This window comes from Eucyclogobius newberryi, unplaced genomic scaffold (genome assembly GCF_026437365.1).
Source record: "Eucyclogobius newberryi isolate DKJ021-1_F unplaced genomic scaffold, fEucNew1.0.hap1 SCAF_18, whole genome shotgun sequence".
NCBI classification, from domain to species: domain Eukaryota; kingdom Metazoa; phylum Chordata; class Actinopteri; order Gobiiformes; family Gobiidae; genus Eucyclogobius; species Eucyclogobius newberryi.
This window is the reverse complement of record NW_027315812.1, coordinates 4,061,876-4,081,523: the sequence shown is the minus strand read 5'-3', so window position 1 is coordinate 4,081,523 and position 19,648 is coordinate 4,061,876. Positions and strand designations below refer to the sequence as shown.

The following is a 19,648-nucleotide window of genomic DNA, read 5'->3' as shown; positions in this document are numbered from 1 at the left end:
TTGAGTAATTTTTCATGCTACGACTTTTACGATCATTTATTTATAAAGAAATACACAACAGATCAGGTCAAAACTGTATAACTCGGCCACATGCGTCCACATTTGGCAGCAGCTCATAGATATATGTATATTTATAAAGTGTTTTTGACCTGGTTTAGCTTTTTCATGTGTCGTTTGATTTCTTCTTATATTCGTGGTTCGTTGTCACACGTTTATATTCATTTACTCGCATTCAAGTTACAATTCCTTCTTTCTAAATTAGCTGCAGCGTTTGTGTTTCTATTCTATTCAAACCTTAAGACGGAATTTGCCTGATAAAAAGTCGAACAGTATGAACATTTTAGAAAAAGCTTCAGTTGTAGTCATCTGTACTCAGTTTCTACTATGGAACACGCCTGGACGAATGAGGGATTACACCGACAGTATGAACATGTATTCCAGAAGTGTTTAAAGTTCAAAAACGCCGCTGAACTCGTTCTTTTCCAGCGACACAGACGTAAATCAGATCCACAGAAGTTATATCGATGTAAAGCCACAAAAACGGCAGATCGTTTAAATTTGAGGTTCTTAATAGAATTTATTCGAGAAGATTTCTTGGTTGAGCCGTTTTTGCTTCGTTGTTTTGTCACATTTATCCTCATCGAACGTTATCGATACAAATGTCACTTATTTCTCCAACTATAAAATAAAAGACAAATTAAACATAAAATACAGTCACTAATACACCAAGACGCGGCGTTATTAAATAAAAAACTGTTCCTGATTTTGATCAATACACTTAAATGTTCTCGTTTATTTTGCTAAAAATGCGTTTGAAAAGTCTGTTCAATAGAAATAATCGTTTGACTAATTACCGTATTTTCTGGACTATAAGTTGCACCTTTTTTCGTAGTTTTGGCCGGGGTGCGACTTATACTTATATTTATACTTCGGACTTGTGTGATATTATTTGTTATTTTCATGCTCCAGTGAGACTTATATATATTTTACTTCTCCATTATGCATTTTTTGGCTGGTGCGACTTATAGTCCGAAAAATTCGGTAATTTCTATTGAACACAGACTTTTCGAACGCATTTTTAGCCTAATAAACGAGAATATTTAGTGTATTATTGATCAAAACCAGGAAAGGTTTGACATGTTTGATTTAATAACGCCGCGTCTCGGTCTTTTCGCCCGCTTCAGTCGTAAACATATAATGAATGTATTGCCCAAAGACACAACGGCATTTGTCGTCATCTGCTTCAAATCTCGTTCCAAATCTTTGTCACGATAATTACGTAGATTAATCATGCAATAAATTCAAATGTCTCTTTGAGTGAATTTTTTTTTTTATTTACTTTACATTATTAAACATTTAAAAAAGGTTTTATCCTGTAGTTTCAATATTACGTGACATTTTCTCATTTATAAAACTTTACATTGAATTCTACTCAAATGTTTGCAATACGACCTTCATCAAACCCGCGCGCAGGCTTTAAGAGCGAGATCTGTGGAAGGGCGAGGCATCTTTGAGCAATAACGACGCCCGAACGATGATTAAAGCAGAATTACGTAACATTTTACCTCTGTGCGAGTCCCCGTGATGGTTAAAAGTGTTTTCAGGGCGTCGCTCGTCGCCCCCTGCTGTCTGGGAGGAGCACGACGTCGCCCTGACGATAACTCTCCTGAGAAACCCTGGCTCTTCTTCATGTTCAATCAAGTTAAATGTGTTTTAATGCGATTGTAAAGTCTTAAATTAAGAAAAGATGAAGATAGAAAACAATAAACAATTGATTTTCATCAATAACACACTTTATTAGTAAATATTCAGTCATATTTCAGCATTTATTTGGTTAAAACTTGTATTTAAAAATTCTAAATGTTCAGTAGAAATGATCGTGTGACGTCGAACACTAAAATAATCCTTGGTTTTGTCCGAATAACGTTCAGAGAAATGCGTTTGTGGTAAATTGTACCCAACGTCAGGATGAATTTAAGAGCGTTTCAGAACTCGGGTCATTTCGCACCGATTCGTACACTTTTGGTCGGCGTTTGGTGTAAAACTATTATAATATATTTACAACAGCTTTTATATGGCCACCAATGAAGTCACAAGTTGAAACTCATAAAAACCCGTTCTATGCACTTTAATAATGCCGCACTGTGGAACATTTGAGGTAAAGCAATAGTCACATAGTGCACTTTACAAAAAAAACACAGTCAAATCATAAATAAACGTCTCAAAACGAAAGCGACGAACAAAAATACAAAAAGTTGAAAACGACGTGGCACGAAAAGTCCTGAAAAATGAAACGTTTCAACGGGAACAAACAGAAAAGTCGGTCAGCCGCGCGCTTTCGTTTACCGCGCCACGTCTACGTTTTTTTCAAGCGTTTTGTCCAGTTTGTCCACTCTGTCCAGCGTTTGGGAAACAAAGAGACAAATACAGCGTTTTGAAGCACAGACATTTCTCCCGAAGCTTAAATAATAAAAACATGGTAAATAAAAGGACACGAGTGCAGTTTGTTCAGTGAATAAATAACTCGACACGTACTGCATAGCTCAATAAATAAAAACAGGCTCTAGCCCTTTTCACAGTTCATCGCCGCAACAACGAGGGGGAAACAAACACAAATCAACAGAAAGAAGCTGAAGCTGTCAGATCTGTGTGTTTAGCGTTTTGGGTTCGAGAGAGACAAAAGTGACTGACGTCCGTCGCGTTAAAGCTGCGGGCGGAGCTTCTGTCGGCGGCCAGCAGAGGGAGCCAAAGCCGCGGCCTCGTGCGCAGCCAAAGGCAACTTGGGGGCGGGGCCGGAGACGTGGACCATTCTAGAATCTCAGGAGGAGGAGGAGCCTAAGTAAACTGAGCTTTGACGACGAGTGCAGCGTTTTCTTTTTCACGTGTGTCATACGCCTCCTGCAGCCGTCATCGCCCTTCATCGCCCGTCATCGCCCGTCATCACAAACACGCCTTTCATTTACCGTATTTTCCGGACTATAAGTTGCACCTTTTTTCATAGTTTTGGCCGGGGTGCGTCTTATACTTATATACTTATACTCCGGAGCGACTTATGTGATATTATTTGTTATTTTCACATTTGCAACTGCATTTCACACTCCAGAGCGACTTGTGTCCGGGCGTACGGGGCCGACTAGGCAAAAGAACGAGTAGCTTCAGCATTCTTACCGACAAAAGTACTTCAAACATGTTCGCTATGCCGTGCGCCGTAAACGAGCGCCGTCATTTAAGTGGCGGAGTGTCGAGCGCGAGCAGTAAAGTTGCTCTACGGCGCCATCTTTTGGGAAGCGTGTCGTTATCTTAAAACCGGGCGGAACACAAATATTCCCTTTTATCTCAGATTTATTAATAAAACGCCCTTCCACATTTTAAAATGCACCGTCCACAGGAAGACAGGCGTCGACCCATAAACCTGACGCGTTCAGAATCCACCTGTAGATTTGGGCTTAATTATTAGTAGTAGATACGAAGGAGACCGATTTATACTGTCATCTCACTCCTAAAGCGATTCAGACTGCACATTTATACTGTCGTCTCACTCCTAAAGCGATTCAGACTGCACATTTATACTGTCATCTCACTCCTAAAGCGATTCAGACTGCACATTTATACTGTCATCTCACTCCTAAAGCGATTCAGACTGCACATTTATACTGTCTCACTCCTAAAGCGATTCAGACTGCACATTTATACTGTCATCTCACTCCTAAAGCGATTCAGACTGCACATTTATACTGTCGTCTCACTCCTAAAGCGATTCAGACTGCACATTTATACTGTCATCTCACTCCTAAAGCGATTCAGACTGCACATTTATACTGTCTCACTCCTAAAGCGATTCAGACTGCACATTTATACTGTCATCTCACTCCTAAAGCGATTCAGACTGCACATTTATACTGTCGTCTCACTCCTAAAGCGATTCAGACTGCACATTTATACTGTCGTCTCACTCCTAAAGCGATTCAGACTGCACATTTATACTGTCGTCTCACTCCTAAAGCGATTCAACTGCACATTTATACTGTCGTCTCACTCCTAAAGCAATTCAGACTGCACATTTATACTGTCGTCTCACTCCTAAAGCGATTCAGACTGCACATTTATACTGTCGTCTCACTCCTAAAGCGATTCAGACTGCACATTTATACTGTCGTCTCACTCCTAAAGCGATTCAGACTGCACATTTATACTGTCGTCTCACTCCTAAAGCGATTCAGACTGCACATTTATACTGTCGTCTCACTCCTAAAGCGATTCAACTGCACATTTATACTGTCGTCTCACTCCTAAAGCGATTCAGACTGCACATTTATACTGTCGTCTCACTCCTAAAGCGATTCAACTGCACATTTATACTGTCGTCTCACTCCTAAAGCGATTCAGACTGCACATTTATACTGTCGTCTCACTCCTAAAGCGATTCAACTGCACATTTATACTGTCATCTCACTCCTAAAGCAATTCAGACTGCACATTTATACTGTCGTCTCACTCCTAAAGCGATTCAGACTGCACATTTATACTGTCGTCTCACTCCTAAAGCAATTCAGACTGCACATTTATACTGTCGTCTCACTCCTAAAGCGATTCAGACTGCACATTTATACTGTCGTCTCACTCCTAAAGCGATTCAGACTGCACATTTATACTGTCGTCTCACTCCTAAAGCAATTCAGACTGCACATTTATACTGTCGTCTCACTCCTAAAGCGATTCAGACTGCACATTTATACTGTCGTCTCACTCCTAAAGCGATTCAGACTGCACATTTATACTGTCATCTCACTCCTAAAGCGATTCAGACTGCACATTTATACTGTCATCTCACTCCTAAAGCAATTCAGACTGCACATTTATACTGTCGTCTCACTCCTAAAGCGATTCAGACTGCACATTTATACTGTCGTCTCACTCCTAAAGCAATTCAGACTGCACATTTATACTGTCGTCTCACTCCTAAAGCGATTCAGACTGCACATTTATACTGTCTCACTCCTAAAGCGATTCAGACTGCACATTTATACTGTCGTCTCACTCCTAAAGCGATTCAGACTGCACATTTATACTGTCGTCTCACTCCTAAAGCGATTCAGACTGCACATTTATACCGTCATCTCACTCCTAAAGCGATTCAGACTGCACATTTATACTGTCGTCTCACTCCTAAAGCGATTCAGACTGCACATTTATACTGTCGTCTCACTCCTAAAGCGATTCAGACTGCACATTTATACCGTCATCTCACTCCTAAAGCGATTCAGACTGCACATTTATACTGTCGTCTCACTCCTAAAGCGATTCAGACTGCACATTTATACTGTCGTCTCACTCCTAAAGCGATTCAGACTGCACATTTATACTGTCTCACTCCTAAAGCGATTCAGACTGCACATTTATACTGTCATCTCACTCCTAAAGCGATTCAGACTGCACATTTATACTGTCGTCTCACTCCTAAAGCGATTCAGACTGCACATTTATACTGTCATCTCACTCCTAAAGCGATTCAGACTGCACATTTATACTGTCGTCTCACTCCTAAAGCGATTCAGACTGCACATTTATACTGTCATCTCACTCCTAAAGCGATTCAGACTGCACATTTATACTGTCATCTCACTCCTAAAGCGATTCAGACTGCACATTTATACTGTCGTCTCACTCCTAAAGCGATTCAGACTGCAGCTCCGCAGCCTCGAAGCAAAACAGAAGCTAAACAGAAGCTCAGTGCTGGTTTGACTCGATCCTTTCGTCCCTTTCTCGTACAAAAAGCCTCAGCTACAGCGTCGCACATGCTCCAAAACGTACTCCGGGAAGTGCAGACTACACACCTGCAGCCCGTCCAGTTTGCAAGGCATTCTGGGATACTCGTCCTCCTTCCACTTGTTGTCGTCGGGGTCGAAGGTGAGGATAGAGTCGCTGTAGTGGCCGTTGTAGCAGAGTCCGCCCAGCACCATGATCTGCCGGTCGAGCACCGCTACGCCGTGCCCGCTGCGGCCGATGGGCATGGACGCCAGGATGGTCCACTCGTCGCTCTGCGGGTCGTACACTTCGGTGGAAGGGCATCCCTGCGACTCAAAGGACGCGCGCAGGATCACGCACACGCCGCCGAACACGTACAGTTTGCCGTTGTGCGAGATCATCTTGTGGAAGCAGCGTGCGTAGTTCATTTTGGATTTGTTCTCCCAGCAGCCACCGCCGTGATTGGTCGATAAAAGGGGGACGGCTCTGGAGGGGCGGGGCCTGTCCGGAGGGCCTGCCCCTGAACCAGCCTCTCGCCCTGGGTCGAAAACACACACCTGAGAGAGATAAACGGGTTTATCGAATCTTGTTAGAACATCGCACAGGCAAGTTTGCCCGTCTCATTTATACAACACTAAGATGAAGTGTCGCCCCCTGGTGACCAGTCCAGAATGAAGACACTTGGCAGCACGAAAACCTAAGCAGTTCATTTTACAGGGCATGTTTTTTTTTTGTGTAAAGTGTAAGTTAATGGCCAATCTTATGCTTCATGGTCTGGACTCTGACCCGTTTGGACGTGGAGGACTAAACGACTGGATGGAGGACTAAACGACTGGATGGAGGACTAAACGACTGGATGGAGGACTAAACGACTGGATGGAGGACTAAACGACTGGATGGAGGACTAAACGACTGGATGGAGGACTAAACGACTGGATGGAGGACTAAACGACTGGATGGAGGACTAAACGACTGGATGGAGGACTAAACGACTGGATGGAGGATGGAGGACTAAACGACTGGATGGAGGATGGAGGACTAAACGACTGGATGGAGGATGGAGGACTAAACGACTGGATGGAGGACTAAACGACTGGATGGAGGACTAAACGACTGGATGGAGGACTAAACGACTGGATGGAGGACTAAACGACTGGATGGAGGATGGAGGACTAAACGACTGGATGGAGGACTAAACGACTGGATGGAGGACTAAACGACTGGATGGAGGACTAAACGACTGGATGGAGGATGGAGGACTAAACGACTGGATGGAGGACTAAACGACTGGATGGAGGACTAAACGACTGGATGGAGGACTAAACGACTGGATGGAGGACTAAACGACTGGATGGAGGACTAAACGACTGGATGGAGGACTAAACGACTCGGTGGAGAACGTTCCGCGGCCTGGACTCTGACCTGCTTGGACGTGGAGGACGAGGTGATCCCTCCGGTGATGTACAGCTTGCCGTTGAGCACCGTTCCCTCGTGGCCGTACTTGTTGACCGGGTACGGGTCCACGAACTCCCAGCGATCCTCCGTGATGTCGTATCGTTCCGTGGAGTAGAACGTCTCGTCTCGCGTTCGACCGGCCACGGCGTAAATGTACTTTCCGATCACGCCCACCGCAAACTCGGACCTGGGGTGAAAAGGAGACTTGAACGACTCATGATTGTACTCGCTTCAACATGATTGACGGAGGGACGAGTCAGACCTGGGCACGGACATGTCGGCCATGCGCAGCCACGAGTTCTGCCGCGGGTCGTAGCGGTAGACTTTGGACGAGGCGTGGAACTCTCCGTCGGGGCCCAGCTCTTCTCCGCCGAGCAGAAAGGCAAAGTTGTTCACGATGGCCAAGCAGTCGGGCCGCAGAGGCACCTGAGGGCCCTCCAGCTCCCACCACACCTGAGGATCATGGGAAACGGAGTCAACGAGGTAGAAAAACACATCCTCTAGCTCCCACCACATCCTCATCCTCCAGCTCCCACCACATCCTCATCCTCCAGCTCCCACCACATCCTCATCCTCCAGCTCCCACTACATCCTCCAGCTCCAGCTCCCACCACATCCTCCAGCTCCCACCACATCCTCATCCTCCAGCTCCCACCACATCCTCCAGCTCCAGCTCCCACCACATCCTCCAGCTCCCACCACATCCTCATCCTCCAGCTCCCACCACATCCTCCAGCTCCAGCTCCCACCACATCCTCCAGCTCCCACCACATCCTCATCCTCCAGCTCCCACCACATCCTCCAGCTCCAGCTCCCACCACATCCTCATCCTCCAGCTCCCACTACATCCTCCAGCTCCAGCTCCCACCACATCCTCCAGCTCCCACCACATCCTCCAGCTCCAGCTCCCACCACATCCTCCAGCTCCCACCACATCCTCCAGCTCCAGCTCCCACCACATCCTCCAGCTCCAGCTCCCACCACATCCTCCAGCTCCAGCTCCCACCACATCCTCCAGCTCCACATAGAACATGGATCTGGTTCTGAGCCAGTTAAATAGACATAATGGACAGAAACCTTGGGCCGCTGCAGCAGGAGGATCTTGCTGTTGACCATACTGTGTCCGATCATCCCCCTGAACACGGCCGTCTGAGGCCGGACCGATCTGATCCGGTTGGCCCTGGACTCCACCAGAGGCTGCTGGTTCACGTCGTGGAAGTACGCGAGCGCCACCTCCACCTCCTGACGCAGCTGACGGGAGTAACGGTAAAACTCCGACGTCTTGACCTGGAATCAGAGCCGCAATCGTCGTACTCTGGATCGAATTGATGGATGGTGGAGTAGTGTTAAACGCGCGCAGTCGAACGCCGTTGGTGTCTGACCTTCTCAAAGATGTTGGCGGGGCTCATGAGGCAGAAGCGCAGACTCTGGACGATGGTGTCGGTGTGTCTCCAGCGTCTGCGGTCGTGACGGAGCCAGGACTGGACCGCCTCGTACAGCTCCACCTCCGGGAAGCGGCTCAGGGCGTCGGAGTTCAGGTACGCCTGGAGGAGGGACCATTACCACACGGAAATACATATTCTTATACACAATAACAGTCAAATTGGATATCGTGACATCTCTGGTTTTAGGCTGAAGCAAAGATCTAAAATTAACCTTTAGTAAAAACAACAGCACAATGCATTTATTTTGGTGCTCTAAAGCCCGTCTCCGACGCCGCGTGGGTGTGGCCTCGTGGGCGTGGCCTCGTGGGCGCGGCCTCGTGGGCGTGGCCTCGTGGGCGCGGCCTCGTGGGCGTGGCCTCGTGGGCGTGGCCTCGTGGGCGTGGCCTCGTGGGCGTGGCCTGTGCTCACCTGCAGTCGCTCCAGGCTGAGGTAGGACAGGAAGTCGGGCCGGTTCATGAGCGGCACGAAGTTCTCCAGCAGGAAGGAGTCGAGCTGCTCCTGGACGCCCTCCACGCCCACGCTGAAGTCCTCCAGCAGACGCATGACCTCAGCACAGTTCTCCAGGCAGATCTTCGCCAGCAGGAAGGAGCAGCAGAACTCCACCGCCTCCGTCAGCTGCACGTACATGGCGGCCTAAGAACGAGACGGCGAAAAACGGGTTTCACAGGGACGGGCGACTTTTGGATCCAAACAGAGTGACCGACACATAAATGTTTGGTCGATTAATCGGTCGACGGGGTTTTAGTCAAGTCATTATTGTATTGGGCTAAAACAGAGAAGACAGTTTTTGATCCATTTTTCAACTTTTAAATGTAGTTTTTGGTACTTTATTGGTATCGAGTGAACTTTGATTTTTGTGTGTGTATTTGAGTCATATATTATATATATATATATACACACACACAAGCTCTTTGCGCCCCGCCCGCGCCCCGCCCTCTCACCTGCAGTATCTCCTGCACCGTGGGCATGCTGAGCTCCAGAGAGCCGTAGTACATGAACCTCAGGATGTGTCCAAAGCCGGCGGCCGTCAGACCCTTAAGGTGGATCTTGTCCTGGTCCCGCTCCCTCATGTCGGCCGTGAACATCACCCTGAAGTAGTCGCTCTGAGTGGCCAGCAGCGCCTTGTGAGCCTAAAACACGTGTCATTATAAAGGCTGAGCTCGTTTACACTTGCCTTCATGTTAAATATGCCCTCTGGTGTTCAAAAGTGGAAAGTTCAGAGGTCAACAAGGCTTTAAGGTTTAGCACTTTGGTCTTCTTGTCTAAAATGTTACACATTGGAGCTTTAATCCACGGTATTAAAGAGACTGACCTGAAAGTGGTGCTCCTCGATCATGAGCGTGACGTCCAGCAGGAGGCGCTCTTCATACAGCGCCCTGAACCCCGAGGACACGCTCCCATCATGCACCTGGGACAGGTACACCTCCACATCCGCCCCCGACATAACACACCTGAGCACAGGGGGAGGGGCTTAACACATAATAGCTCAATAAAACCACCATTTCAAGTTTCAGCTTTTTGTGACCGAACCAGAAGTGAGTGTTTTAAAAGAATGTCCCCAAGGACATGAAGGACGAGGGCCGGGCGCGTGAAGGACGAGGGCCGGGAGCGTGAAGGACGAGGGCCGGGCGCGTGAAGGACGAGGGCCGGGAGCGTGAAGGACGAGGGCCGGGCGCGTGAAGGACGAGGGCCGGGCGCGTGAAGGACGAGGGCCGGGCGCGTGAAGGACGAGGGCCGGGCGCGTGAAGGACGAGGGCCGGGCGCGTGAAGGACGAGGGCCGGGCGCGTGAAGGACGAGGGCCGCTCCGGGCCGGGCGCGTGAAGGACGAGGGCCGCTCCGGGCCGGGCGCGTGAAGGACGAGGGCCGCTCCGGGCCGGGCGCGTGAAGGACGAGGGCCGCTCCGGGCCGGGCGCGTGAAGGACGAGGGCCGGGCGCGTGAAGGACGAGGGCCGGGCGCGTGAAGGACGAGGGCCGGGCGCGTGAAGGACGAGGGCCGGGCGCGTGAAGGACGAGGGCCGGGCGCGTGAAGGACGAGGGCCGGGCGCGTGAAGGACGAGGGCCGGAGCGTGAAGGACGAGGGCCGGAGCGTGAAGGACGAGGGCCGGGCGCGTGAAGGACGAGGGCCGGGCGCGTGAAGGACGAGGGCCGGGCGCGTGAAGGACGAGGGCCGGGCGCGTGAAGGACGAGGGCCGGGCGCGTGAAGGACGAGGGCCGGGCGCGTGAAGGACGAGGGCCGGGCGCGTGAAGGACGAGGGCCGCTCCGGGCCGGGCGCGTGAAGGACGAGGGCCGCTCCGGGCCGGGCGCGTGAAGGACGAGGGCCGCTCCGGGCCGGGCGCGTGAAGGACGAGGGCCGCTCCGGGCCGGGCGCGTGAAGGACGAGGGCCGGTCGCGTGAAGGACGAGGGCCGGCCGCGTGAAGGACGAGGGCCGGGCGCGTGAAGGACGAGGGCCGGTCGCGTGAAGGACGAGGGCCGGGCGCGTGAAGGACGAGGGCCGGGCGCGTGAAGGACGAGGGCCGGGCGCGTGAAGGACGAGGGCCGGGCGCGTGAAGGACGAGAGCCGGGCGCGTGAAGGACGAGGGCCGGGCGCGTGAAGGACGAGGGCCGGGCGCGTGAAGGACGAGGGCCGGGCGCGTGAAGGACGAGGGCCGGGCGCGTGAAGGACGAGGGCCGGGCGCGTGAAGGACGAGGGCCGGAGCGTGAAGGACGAGGGCCGGGCGCGTGAAGGACGAGGGCCGGGCGCGTGAAGGACGAGGGCCGGGCGCGTGAAGGACGAGGGCCGGGCGCGTGAAGGACGAGGGCCGGGCGCGTGAAGGACGAGGGCCGGAGCGTGAAGGACGAGGGCCGGGCGCGTGAAGGACGAGGGCCGGGCGCGTGAAGGACGAGGGCCGGGCGCGTGAAGGACGAGGGCCGGGTGCGTGAAGGACGAGGGCCGGGCGCGCGCGCGCACACGCACACTCTAAAGAGGAGCTTCTGAGGGGAACAAGAGTGCACACACTGAAGTCAGACACCCACATGCTAAAGGCAGGGCCTGGTTCAGAGGGTTAGTCACGCGGGAAATGAAAGAAAATGACCAGAATCTGAATAATTGTACGTGTTTTATTTCTCATTTGAACATTTTCATTTCAGTTATACATCAACATGAAGATGAAACATATGGGACGGTCTTGATTTGGTCCTTTTCTTCTAAGCGTGAGAGTGGAAATGTTATCACGCGTTCTTTTGACAGTGCGCAGAGCCTTTCCTGGTGGATTTACCGTATTTTCCAGACTATACGTCACACCTTTGTTCATAGTTTTGGCGACTGAAGCTACGTACACACCGCAGACGCCTAATTGCGCCCGACGCAGAATTTGAGTGCGTGTACATTTGAAAGGTTTACGCACCGGACGCGCGCTCTCGACGCCCCGGGCACTGTACACAGGCGCGCACTGTACACAGGCGCGCATAGGGCGCGCTTGAGCTCTCTGCGCACATGCGCAGTAGAGGTGTTGTCGCATGAGCAGTGGAGTTGTTGTCGTGGCCTTTCATTGTGTAAAATTGCAGAAATCGAGTGTTGTTTTCGCATTTTTGGTTTGTTTCTGTCTCTGTTCCACCGTGAATACATGGTACAGCTCCTTTCTCCCACAAACAGCCACAATCAGTCTTTCGTCTGCCATTGTTGACGAGCAAGGAAAAAGTGGCGCTTCTTGGGGAATTCCACGGGGAATACCAAAAATGCGAGGGGAAATACATACGTACGTCACTGGAGCGTCAGCTCTGATTGGCTGCTGCGGCGGCTGCTACGCTTCAGCTGCAGAGACCTCAACATATCTGAGCACGTTGCGCAAGCCGCATCGGCCGCCTCATTCGCGCTCAAAGCGTCGAGAGCGTAAGAAAACGCACCAATCGCGCCGCAAAAACGAAGAAATCGCACCGCGGATAACGCACTACGTGCCGCGGCGGTGTGGAAGCCCCTTTATACTCCAGAATGACGTTTTACTGCATTTTACATGTTGATTATTTTCACACTGACAACCACAAGAGGGCGCGCTAGGCTCTGAGCGACGCAGAAGAAGAATCTGCACTTCCTCTTCCTCTGGAGTTTGTGGAGTTGTTTAGAAGTGACACAGAGGAAGAAGAATTCAGTGGATTTAGTGATTTGGGGTAAAACTGATGCTTTGCTAAACTTGTTAGCATGTTCTTTATGCTATAGTTATCTGAATAACTGTTCATATGTTACATTAACATACCAGACACTTACCACAGTTCTGTCTGTGCCTCATGTAGCTGAAGGTGTTAGCGTTAGCATACGTCATGTAGCTGAAGGTGTTAGCGTTAGCATACGTCATGTAGCTGAAGGTGTTAGCGTTAGCATACGTCATGTAGCTGAAGGTGTTAGCGTTAGCATACGTCATGTAGCTGAAGGTGTTAGCGTTAGCATACGTCATGTAGCTGAAGGTGTTAGCGTTAGCATACGTCATGTAGCTGAAGGTGTTAGCGTTAGCATACGTCATGTAGCTGAAGGTGTTAGCGTTAGCATACGTCATGTAGCTGAAGGTGTTAGCGTTAGCATACGTCATGTAGCTGAAGGTGTTAGCGTTAGCATACGTACACCATGTTCTCTAATCTGTTGGTTTGGACGTGGAAAACACAATCAAACTCAAAACTAAAAGAACTTTTTAAAAATGACTTCCTTTAATGTGTTTCTGTGCCCAGCCCGGCTAACGAGTGCCTAATTAAGCACTAAATGATACCAATGTGCCACATTCAAGGAAGAGCAGAAAACTCTCCGGTGACAAACCCTCCACCAGAAAAGTTTACGTCGTGCACCTTCAACATGGCTGCGCTTCCATAGGTTTCCATAGCAACTGAACCAGATTCTGCCCGGTTTATGAAACAGAAAAGGGACAACAGAATGAGCCGGACCCCCGACAGTGCGGCGCGGTCTGGACCATGAGCCGTACCTTTTGGGGCCAGGGTCAGCGATGTCGGGCTTCGGCGGCGCGGACGCGATGAGCCGCTCGCATTTCCAAACTTTGTGTTTCCCCGGTTCTGACGACAAACACACAAACAGAACCATGAAGAACCTGGAGGTGGTTCCACTGAGACTAGAGAACTGTCCACGCGTCTGAGGGGACAGTCACGAGGACGGTCGCGCGCTGCTCTACTGCCACCTGGAGGACGGTCGCGCGCTCTACTGCCACCTGGAGGACGGTACACGCGCTCTACTGCCACCTGGAGGACGGTACACGCGCTCTACTGCCACCTGGAGGACGGTCACGCGCTCTACTGCCACCTGGAGGACGGTCACGCGCTCTACTGCCACCTGGAGGACGGTCACGCGCTCTACTGCCACCTGGAGGACGGTCACGCGCTCTACTGCCACCTGGAGGACGGTACACGCGCTCTACTGCCACCTGGAGGACGGTACACGCGCTCTACTGCCACCTGGAGGACGGTCACGCGCTCTACTGCCAAAGAGTGTACCCCTAGAGGACTACACTACATTGAGAACTTCTATCTATTCTGGAAACGAGAGGACCTGTTTAAGAGAAATGGCCCCCACCTATGCAGAGGTGGAGTGAGGGTGCTGACAGAGAACCTGCTCCACGCTCTGAGGCATTGGACTGGGCCTGGACAGGGTCCTGAGCAGATAGTTAGAGAAGAGAGGAATGAGAGAAGAATTCCTGCTCCATCAGCCAGAGACCGAGCCAATGTTTCAACATCAAAAGCACCACAACCTCAGCCTCCACCAAAGGATTCATCAGCAGCTGCTCCACCACCACCAGCAAAGGATTCAGCTCCAGCTGCTCCACATTCACCTCCAGCAAAGGAACAATCTTCAAAGGCCTTGAACCCATCTGTGACAAGCCCAACAACATCCCTGTCATCGCCCCTGCCTTCACACCAGCCCTGGGTTCCCCCTGCAACATCTACTCCCACTAAAGATTCATCATTCTCCTTCTCATCTCCACTCTCACCCATGGGCCTTCCCAGCCATTTTGAAAGTCTGATCAAATCAGGCATTAAGATGGCTCCACTCACGCCCAATATAGCAAGGGCTATGCCGACTACACCAACAAAAGCCCCACCACCCATCCCCCCTCGCCTCTCACCTGGTCCCAAACTCTCCTTGGCTACAAAAGCCCCACCACCCATCCAACCTCGCCTTTCACCTGGTATCTCCCATAGCTAGGATGCACTGGGTCTCAGCGTTGCCGGGACTTATTGTCACATTAAAAATCAAACCAACCCGGGGCCCTATGTAAAAAGAGCCCCCCCTAGTGCTATTTCTGTAGTCACATCATCACACAGATGGAAAAACAAAATGCGAGTCAAGCCCAATCTGAGAAATGTGATTCATATTCCCTGTGAAAAGATAAAGCCCAGTCTCACTAAAACTAGTCTGAAACTTGCTGTGCTAAATGTCAGATCCTTATGTAACAAATCTCTCTTAATTAATAATTGTATTTCTTCTTATAATCTTGATTTTATGTTTTTAACTGAAACATGGCTTGACAAAAACACAGGAAATGTAGTTCTGATAGAATCTGCTCCACCCAACTTTAAGTTTGAATCTGAAACACGAGAAAACAAAAAAGGGGGTGGAGTCTGTGCTGTCTTTAGAGATGAAATAATTACCCGCAGGTTGTCTTTTGGGGTGTTTTCATCATTTGAGTATGTATCCTTTAAAATGGAGCTAAAACGGTCTCCATCCATTCTCTTCATTGTTTTATACAAGCCTCCCCAGCACTGCCAAAGTTTTATTGATGATTTTACTGAGATGCTTTCAGTCATATGCACAGACTTTGATGGTTTGGTCATTACAGGTGATTTCAATGTGCATGTTGATAATATTTGTGACAGAAACGCTAAGGAGCTTGATGCTGTCCTTGAAACCTTCAGTCTTACTCAGCATGTGAGAGGCCCCACCCACAGCAAAGGACACACTCTAGATCTCATAATTACAAAGGGGGTAAATATTTCAAATGTTAATGTGATCGATGTTGCTCTGTCTGATCATTTCTGTGTCTTCTTTGACCTGTCTGTTTCTCCCAAACCTCCGGTTGGTCCTGCAGTTGTTCAGAGGAGACACATAAGTGATGGCACAGGTGCACTGTTTATGGAAATGATAAACTTTGAAAATGTCTCATGTTCTAATGTAAATGATTTGTTGAACTCTGTTACATCTAGTGTTTTGAATGTTCTGGACACCATCGCCCCTATAAAGGCTAAAATGGTTAAAAATAAGCAGAAGGCGCCGTGGAGAAATGATGATTCGGTCAGGGCACAGAAAAGGGAGTGCCGCAGGGCCGAACGGAAATGGCGCAAGTCAAAGCTCCAGGTTCAAAAAGAGATTTACAAAGAAAAGCTGAACATGTACAACCTAATCTTATGTAGAACTAGGGAAAGATATTTTTCTGAAATAATTGGAAGCTGCAGTAACAACTCGCGTGTCCTGTTTGCCACAGTAAACAGATTAACAAACCCTCCAGCTCAGCTGCCGTTAGAACTCATTTCCACATCCAAGTGTAATGAGTTTGCATTATTCTTTAATGACAAAGTTCAGGGCATTAAAAATGCTATAAATCCCACAATGCAAAAAATTACCCTAAAACCACCAAGACACTTAGAGCTAACTCACTTTGCACCAGTAACTGACAAAACTGTCCATGAGATCATCACCAGTCTGAGTTCATCTACATGCTGCCTTGATGTGTTACCCACCAAATTTCTAAAGTCTGTGCTGAACAGTTTGTTAGCACCATTCACTCACATAATTAACATGTCGCTTCAATCTGGAACATTCCCAATGTCTTTGAAAACTGCGGTCATAAAGCCTCTCCTAAAGAAGAGCAGTCTTGATGCCGCAGTACTGAGACATTACCGGCCCATCTCTAATCTGCCATTTTGGGGCAAAGTCCTTGAAAAGGTTGTTTACCAACAGCTCACAGATTTCCTCTTAATAAACAACTCATTTGATGTTTTTCAGTCAGGTTTTAGACCTCATCACAGCACTGAGACTGCTCTTGTCAAGGTGACAAATGACATCCGCCTGAACACTGACACGGGCAAAGCCTCAGTCTTAATTCTGTTAGATCTGATGCTGCTTTTGACACTGTCGATCATGGGATCCTCTTACAGAGACTAGAGGACTGGGTGGGCATCACTGGCACTGCCCTAAACGGGTTAAGGTCCTATCTGGAAGACAGGAAGTACTTTGTTGAAATTGGTAGCTGTGTCTCAGACCACATGACCCTGACCTGTGGAGTGCCCCAAGGGTCAGTCCTGGGTCCCCTTCTGTTCAACCTCTACATGCTGCCGTTGGGTCAGTTGATACGCAGTGAAAATGTGTCCTATCACAATTATGCAGACGACACTCAGATCTATGTTTCACTATCGGCAGGTGACTATGGACCAGTAGATTCACTCTGTCACTGCATCCAACAGATCAGTTTGTCACTTTCTCCAGCTGAACTCAGACAAGACTGAAATAATCGTTTTTGGCCCACAGAAACAAAGAGAAAGTGTTAGCGGTCACCTCCAGAGTCTCGCTCTAAAACCTACAAACCAAATTAGAAATCTGGGGGTAATAATGGACTCAGACTTGAACTTTAATAGCCACGTCAAATCAATAACATCAGCAGCTTTTTACCATCTAAAAAACATTGCCAAAATCAAAAATATAGTGTCAAAACCAGATTTAGAGAGACTTATCCACGCGTTTGTCTCCAGTAGATTAGACTACTGTAACGGCCTGCTCACTGGCCTCTCAGGACAAAACATGGGGAATCTGCGTTTCAGTTTTATGCAGCTAAAATCTGGAACAGTCTTCCTGAAGATGTGAGACAGGCTTCTACTCTGACATGTTCAAATCTAAGCTAAAAACAGTTTTGTTTAGCTGCGCATATGACTGAAAGGATTTTTTCTTTGCACTCTTCTCTTTTGTTTGTGATTTTATTAGTTTAGAAAATCAGTTGGATTGATCATTTTTAATTTAGTTAATTTTATTGTATTTCTGTAATTTCTTTGTGATTTGAATGCATTTTTCCTGCTGTGTGAAGCACTTTGAATTGCCTTGTGTATGAAATGTGCTCTACAAATAAACTTGCCTTGCCTTACTGCCACCTGGAGGACGGTACACGCGCTCTACTGCCACCTGGAGGACGGTCGCGCGCTGCTCTACTGCCACCTGGAGGACGGTCCGCGCGCTCTACTGCCACCTGGAGGACGGTACACGCGCTCTACTGCCACCTGGAGGACGGTCACGCGCTCTACTGCCACCTGGAGGACGGTACACGCGCTCTACTGCCACCTGGAGGACGGTACACGCGCTCTACTGCCACCTAGAGGACGGTACACGCGCTCTACTGCCACCTAGAGGACGGTACACGCGCTCTACTGCCACCTAGAGGACGGTACACGCGCTCTACTGCCACCTAGAGGACGGTACACGCGCTCTACTGCCACCTAGAGGACGGTACACGCGCTCTACTGCCACCTAGAGGACGGTACACGCGCTCTACTGCCACCTAGAGGACGGTACACGCGCTCTACTGCCACCTGGAGGAAGGTTGCGTGCTCTACTGCCACCTGGAGGACGGTCGCGCGCTCTACTGCCACCTGGAGGACGGTACACGCGCTCTACTGCCACCTGGAGGACGGTACACGCGCTCTACTGCTTCCTGGAGGACGGTACATGCTCTCTACTGCCACCTGGAGGACAAAAGCGGCATGTTCACTGTGGGCTCTTCAGTCACAACAGTCTTTAGAGAAGTAGTTTTGACTTTTAAATCGCACAATCACAGCTTCATTTACTTCATCCTTTAAATACATTGTACTTTCTGGAATGGATCAGAGGTAATGTGGAAATAATGCGATTTCAATAAAGAAACTGGGATTATTCTGAAACGATCTAGGTGGTTTTGTTAAGTAAAAGCCTCAGACACATCACGACGGAGAGGCTTTAAACACATTTAACATGATATTTTACTTCAATTGTGCATTTTAAGTGAAAGTACAAAAGACTTTCAACATTTGTTTATGTTCTACTGGACAAATACCACCAACATATGCCATACTTTACCACAAATGACACTTTTCCTTACGCTCCAATACCATTTTGAGTCTATATCACAGTATTTGATCATCACAAACGCACCTGACTTTGACCCTGGACATTCTCAAGTGTTATTTATTGAAACAGATCAATATAATGTTGGACAATCTGATGACAGAACACATTAAGCCTCTTTCTTGTACAGAAATGCCACTAGAACGAGGTCCACGCCGGATCCATCCCGTCCTGCCCGGGAACAAAGCTCCACACCGCGGTAAACACTGACCACTAATCCTCCCACTGACCGTCACGTCAAGTATGACGCCTCAGACGCGACGCGCGGTGGAAGTGCGTCCGCGTGCGTCTGTGGCCGGTGAACACGAGCGCGCGGTGTCGTGAGCCCCGTACATCGCGCTCCGCTCCGGGGGTGAAGGCGCTTCTAGCTTTAGCCGCTCGGGAGTCGTCTCACCTCGGCGAGCCCTGTCCGACCAGGCCGCTCTGGCGCCCTCAGACATCCAGGAAGAGCTGTCCGCGCGTCCCCGGGGTCAAGAAGGCGTCCGGCCGGGCAGCAGGCGCATGGTTTCGGCCGCGGACTCCCGGGAGCAGAGCGAGCCGCTGGATTAGACGGACCCGGAGCCGAGAAGCGCAGGCTCCGCGGACGCCATTTTCTGCAGCGACGTCATATCCGGTTTGGGCGGAAATTGAAGGGGCAAGTTTGGTTTGGTTTGTTTGTTTGTTTGTTTATTTGTTTGTTTTATTTAGTATCATCACCAATTTTAAAGGTTGGTGACGAATATATTCTAAATTACATAAAGTTCAATATTATATTTATTTATTTATTTATATTTACTATGAAAGTTATTTTGTGTTTTTATTACGATCTTTTATTTTTTTACATAGATTGTTTTTTACCTCAAATTTATTTATTTGTTTACATTGAATCTAGTAAAAATATTAATTG

The 19,648-nt window shown here is 49.1% G+C and overlaps 1 protein-coding gene across 1 annotated transcript; it reads right to left on the bottom strand.

Moving 5' to 3' along the window:
• Positions 1 to 5,504: 5,504 nt before the first annotated feature.
• klhl15 (kelch-like family member 15) lies at positions 5,505 to 19,376 on the bottom strand. The gene is made up of 10 exons (XM_072450392.1): positions 19,157 to 19,376; positions 13,592 to 13,679; positions 9,958 to 10,096; positions 9,587 to 9,775; positions 9,054 to 9,278; positions 8,583 to 8,744; positions 8,278 to 8,487; positions 7,463 to 7,653; positions 7,168 to 7,387; positions 5,505 to 6,302 (listed from the first exon to the last, which is right to left on the bottom strand). The coding sequence occupies exons 1-10, from the start codon at positions 19,200 to 19,202 to the stop codon at positions 5,778 to 5,780; spliced, it is 1,995 nt and encodes a 664-aa protein (XP_072306493.1). The 5' UTR covers positions 19,203 to 19,376; the 3' UTR covers positions 5,505 to 5,777.
• Between the last annotated feature and the right edge of the window lie 272 nt (positions 19,377 to 19,648).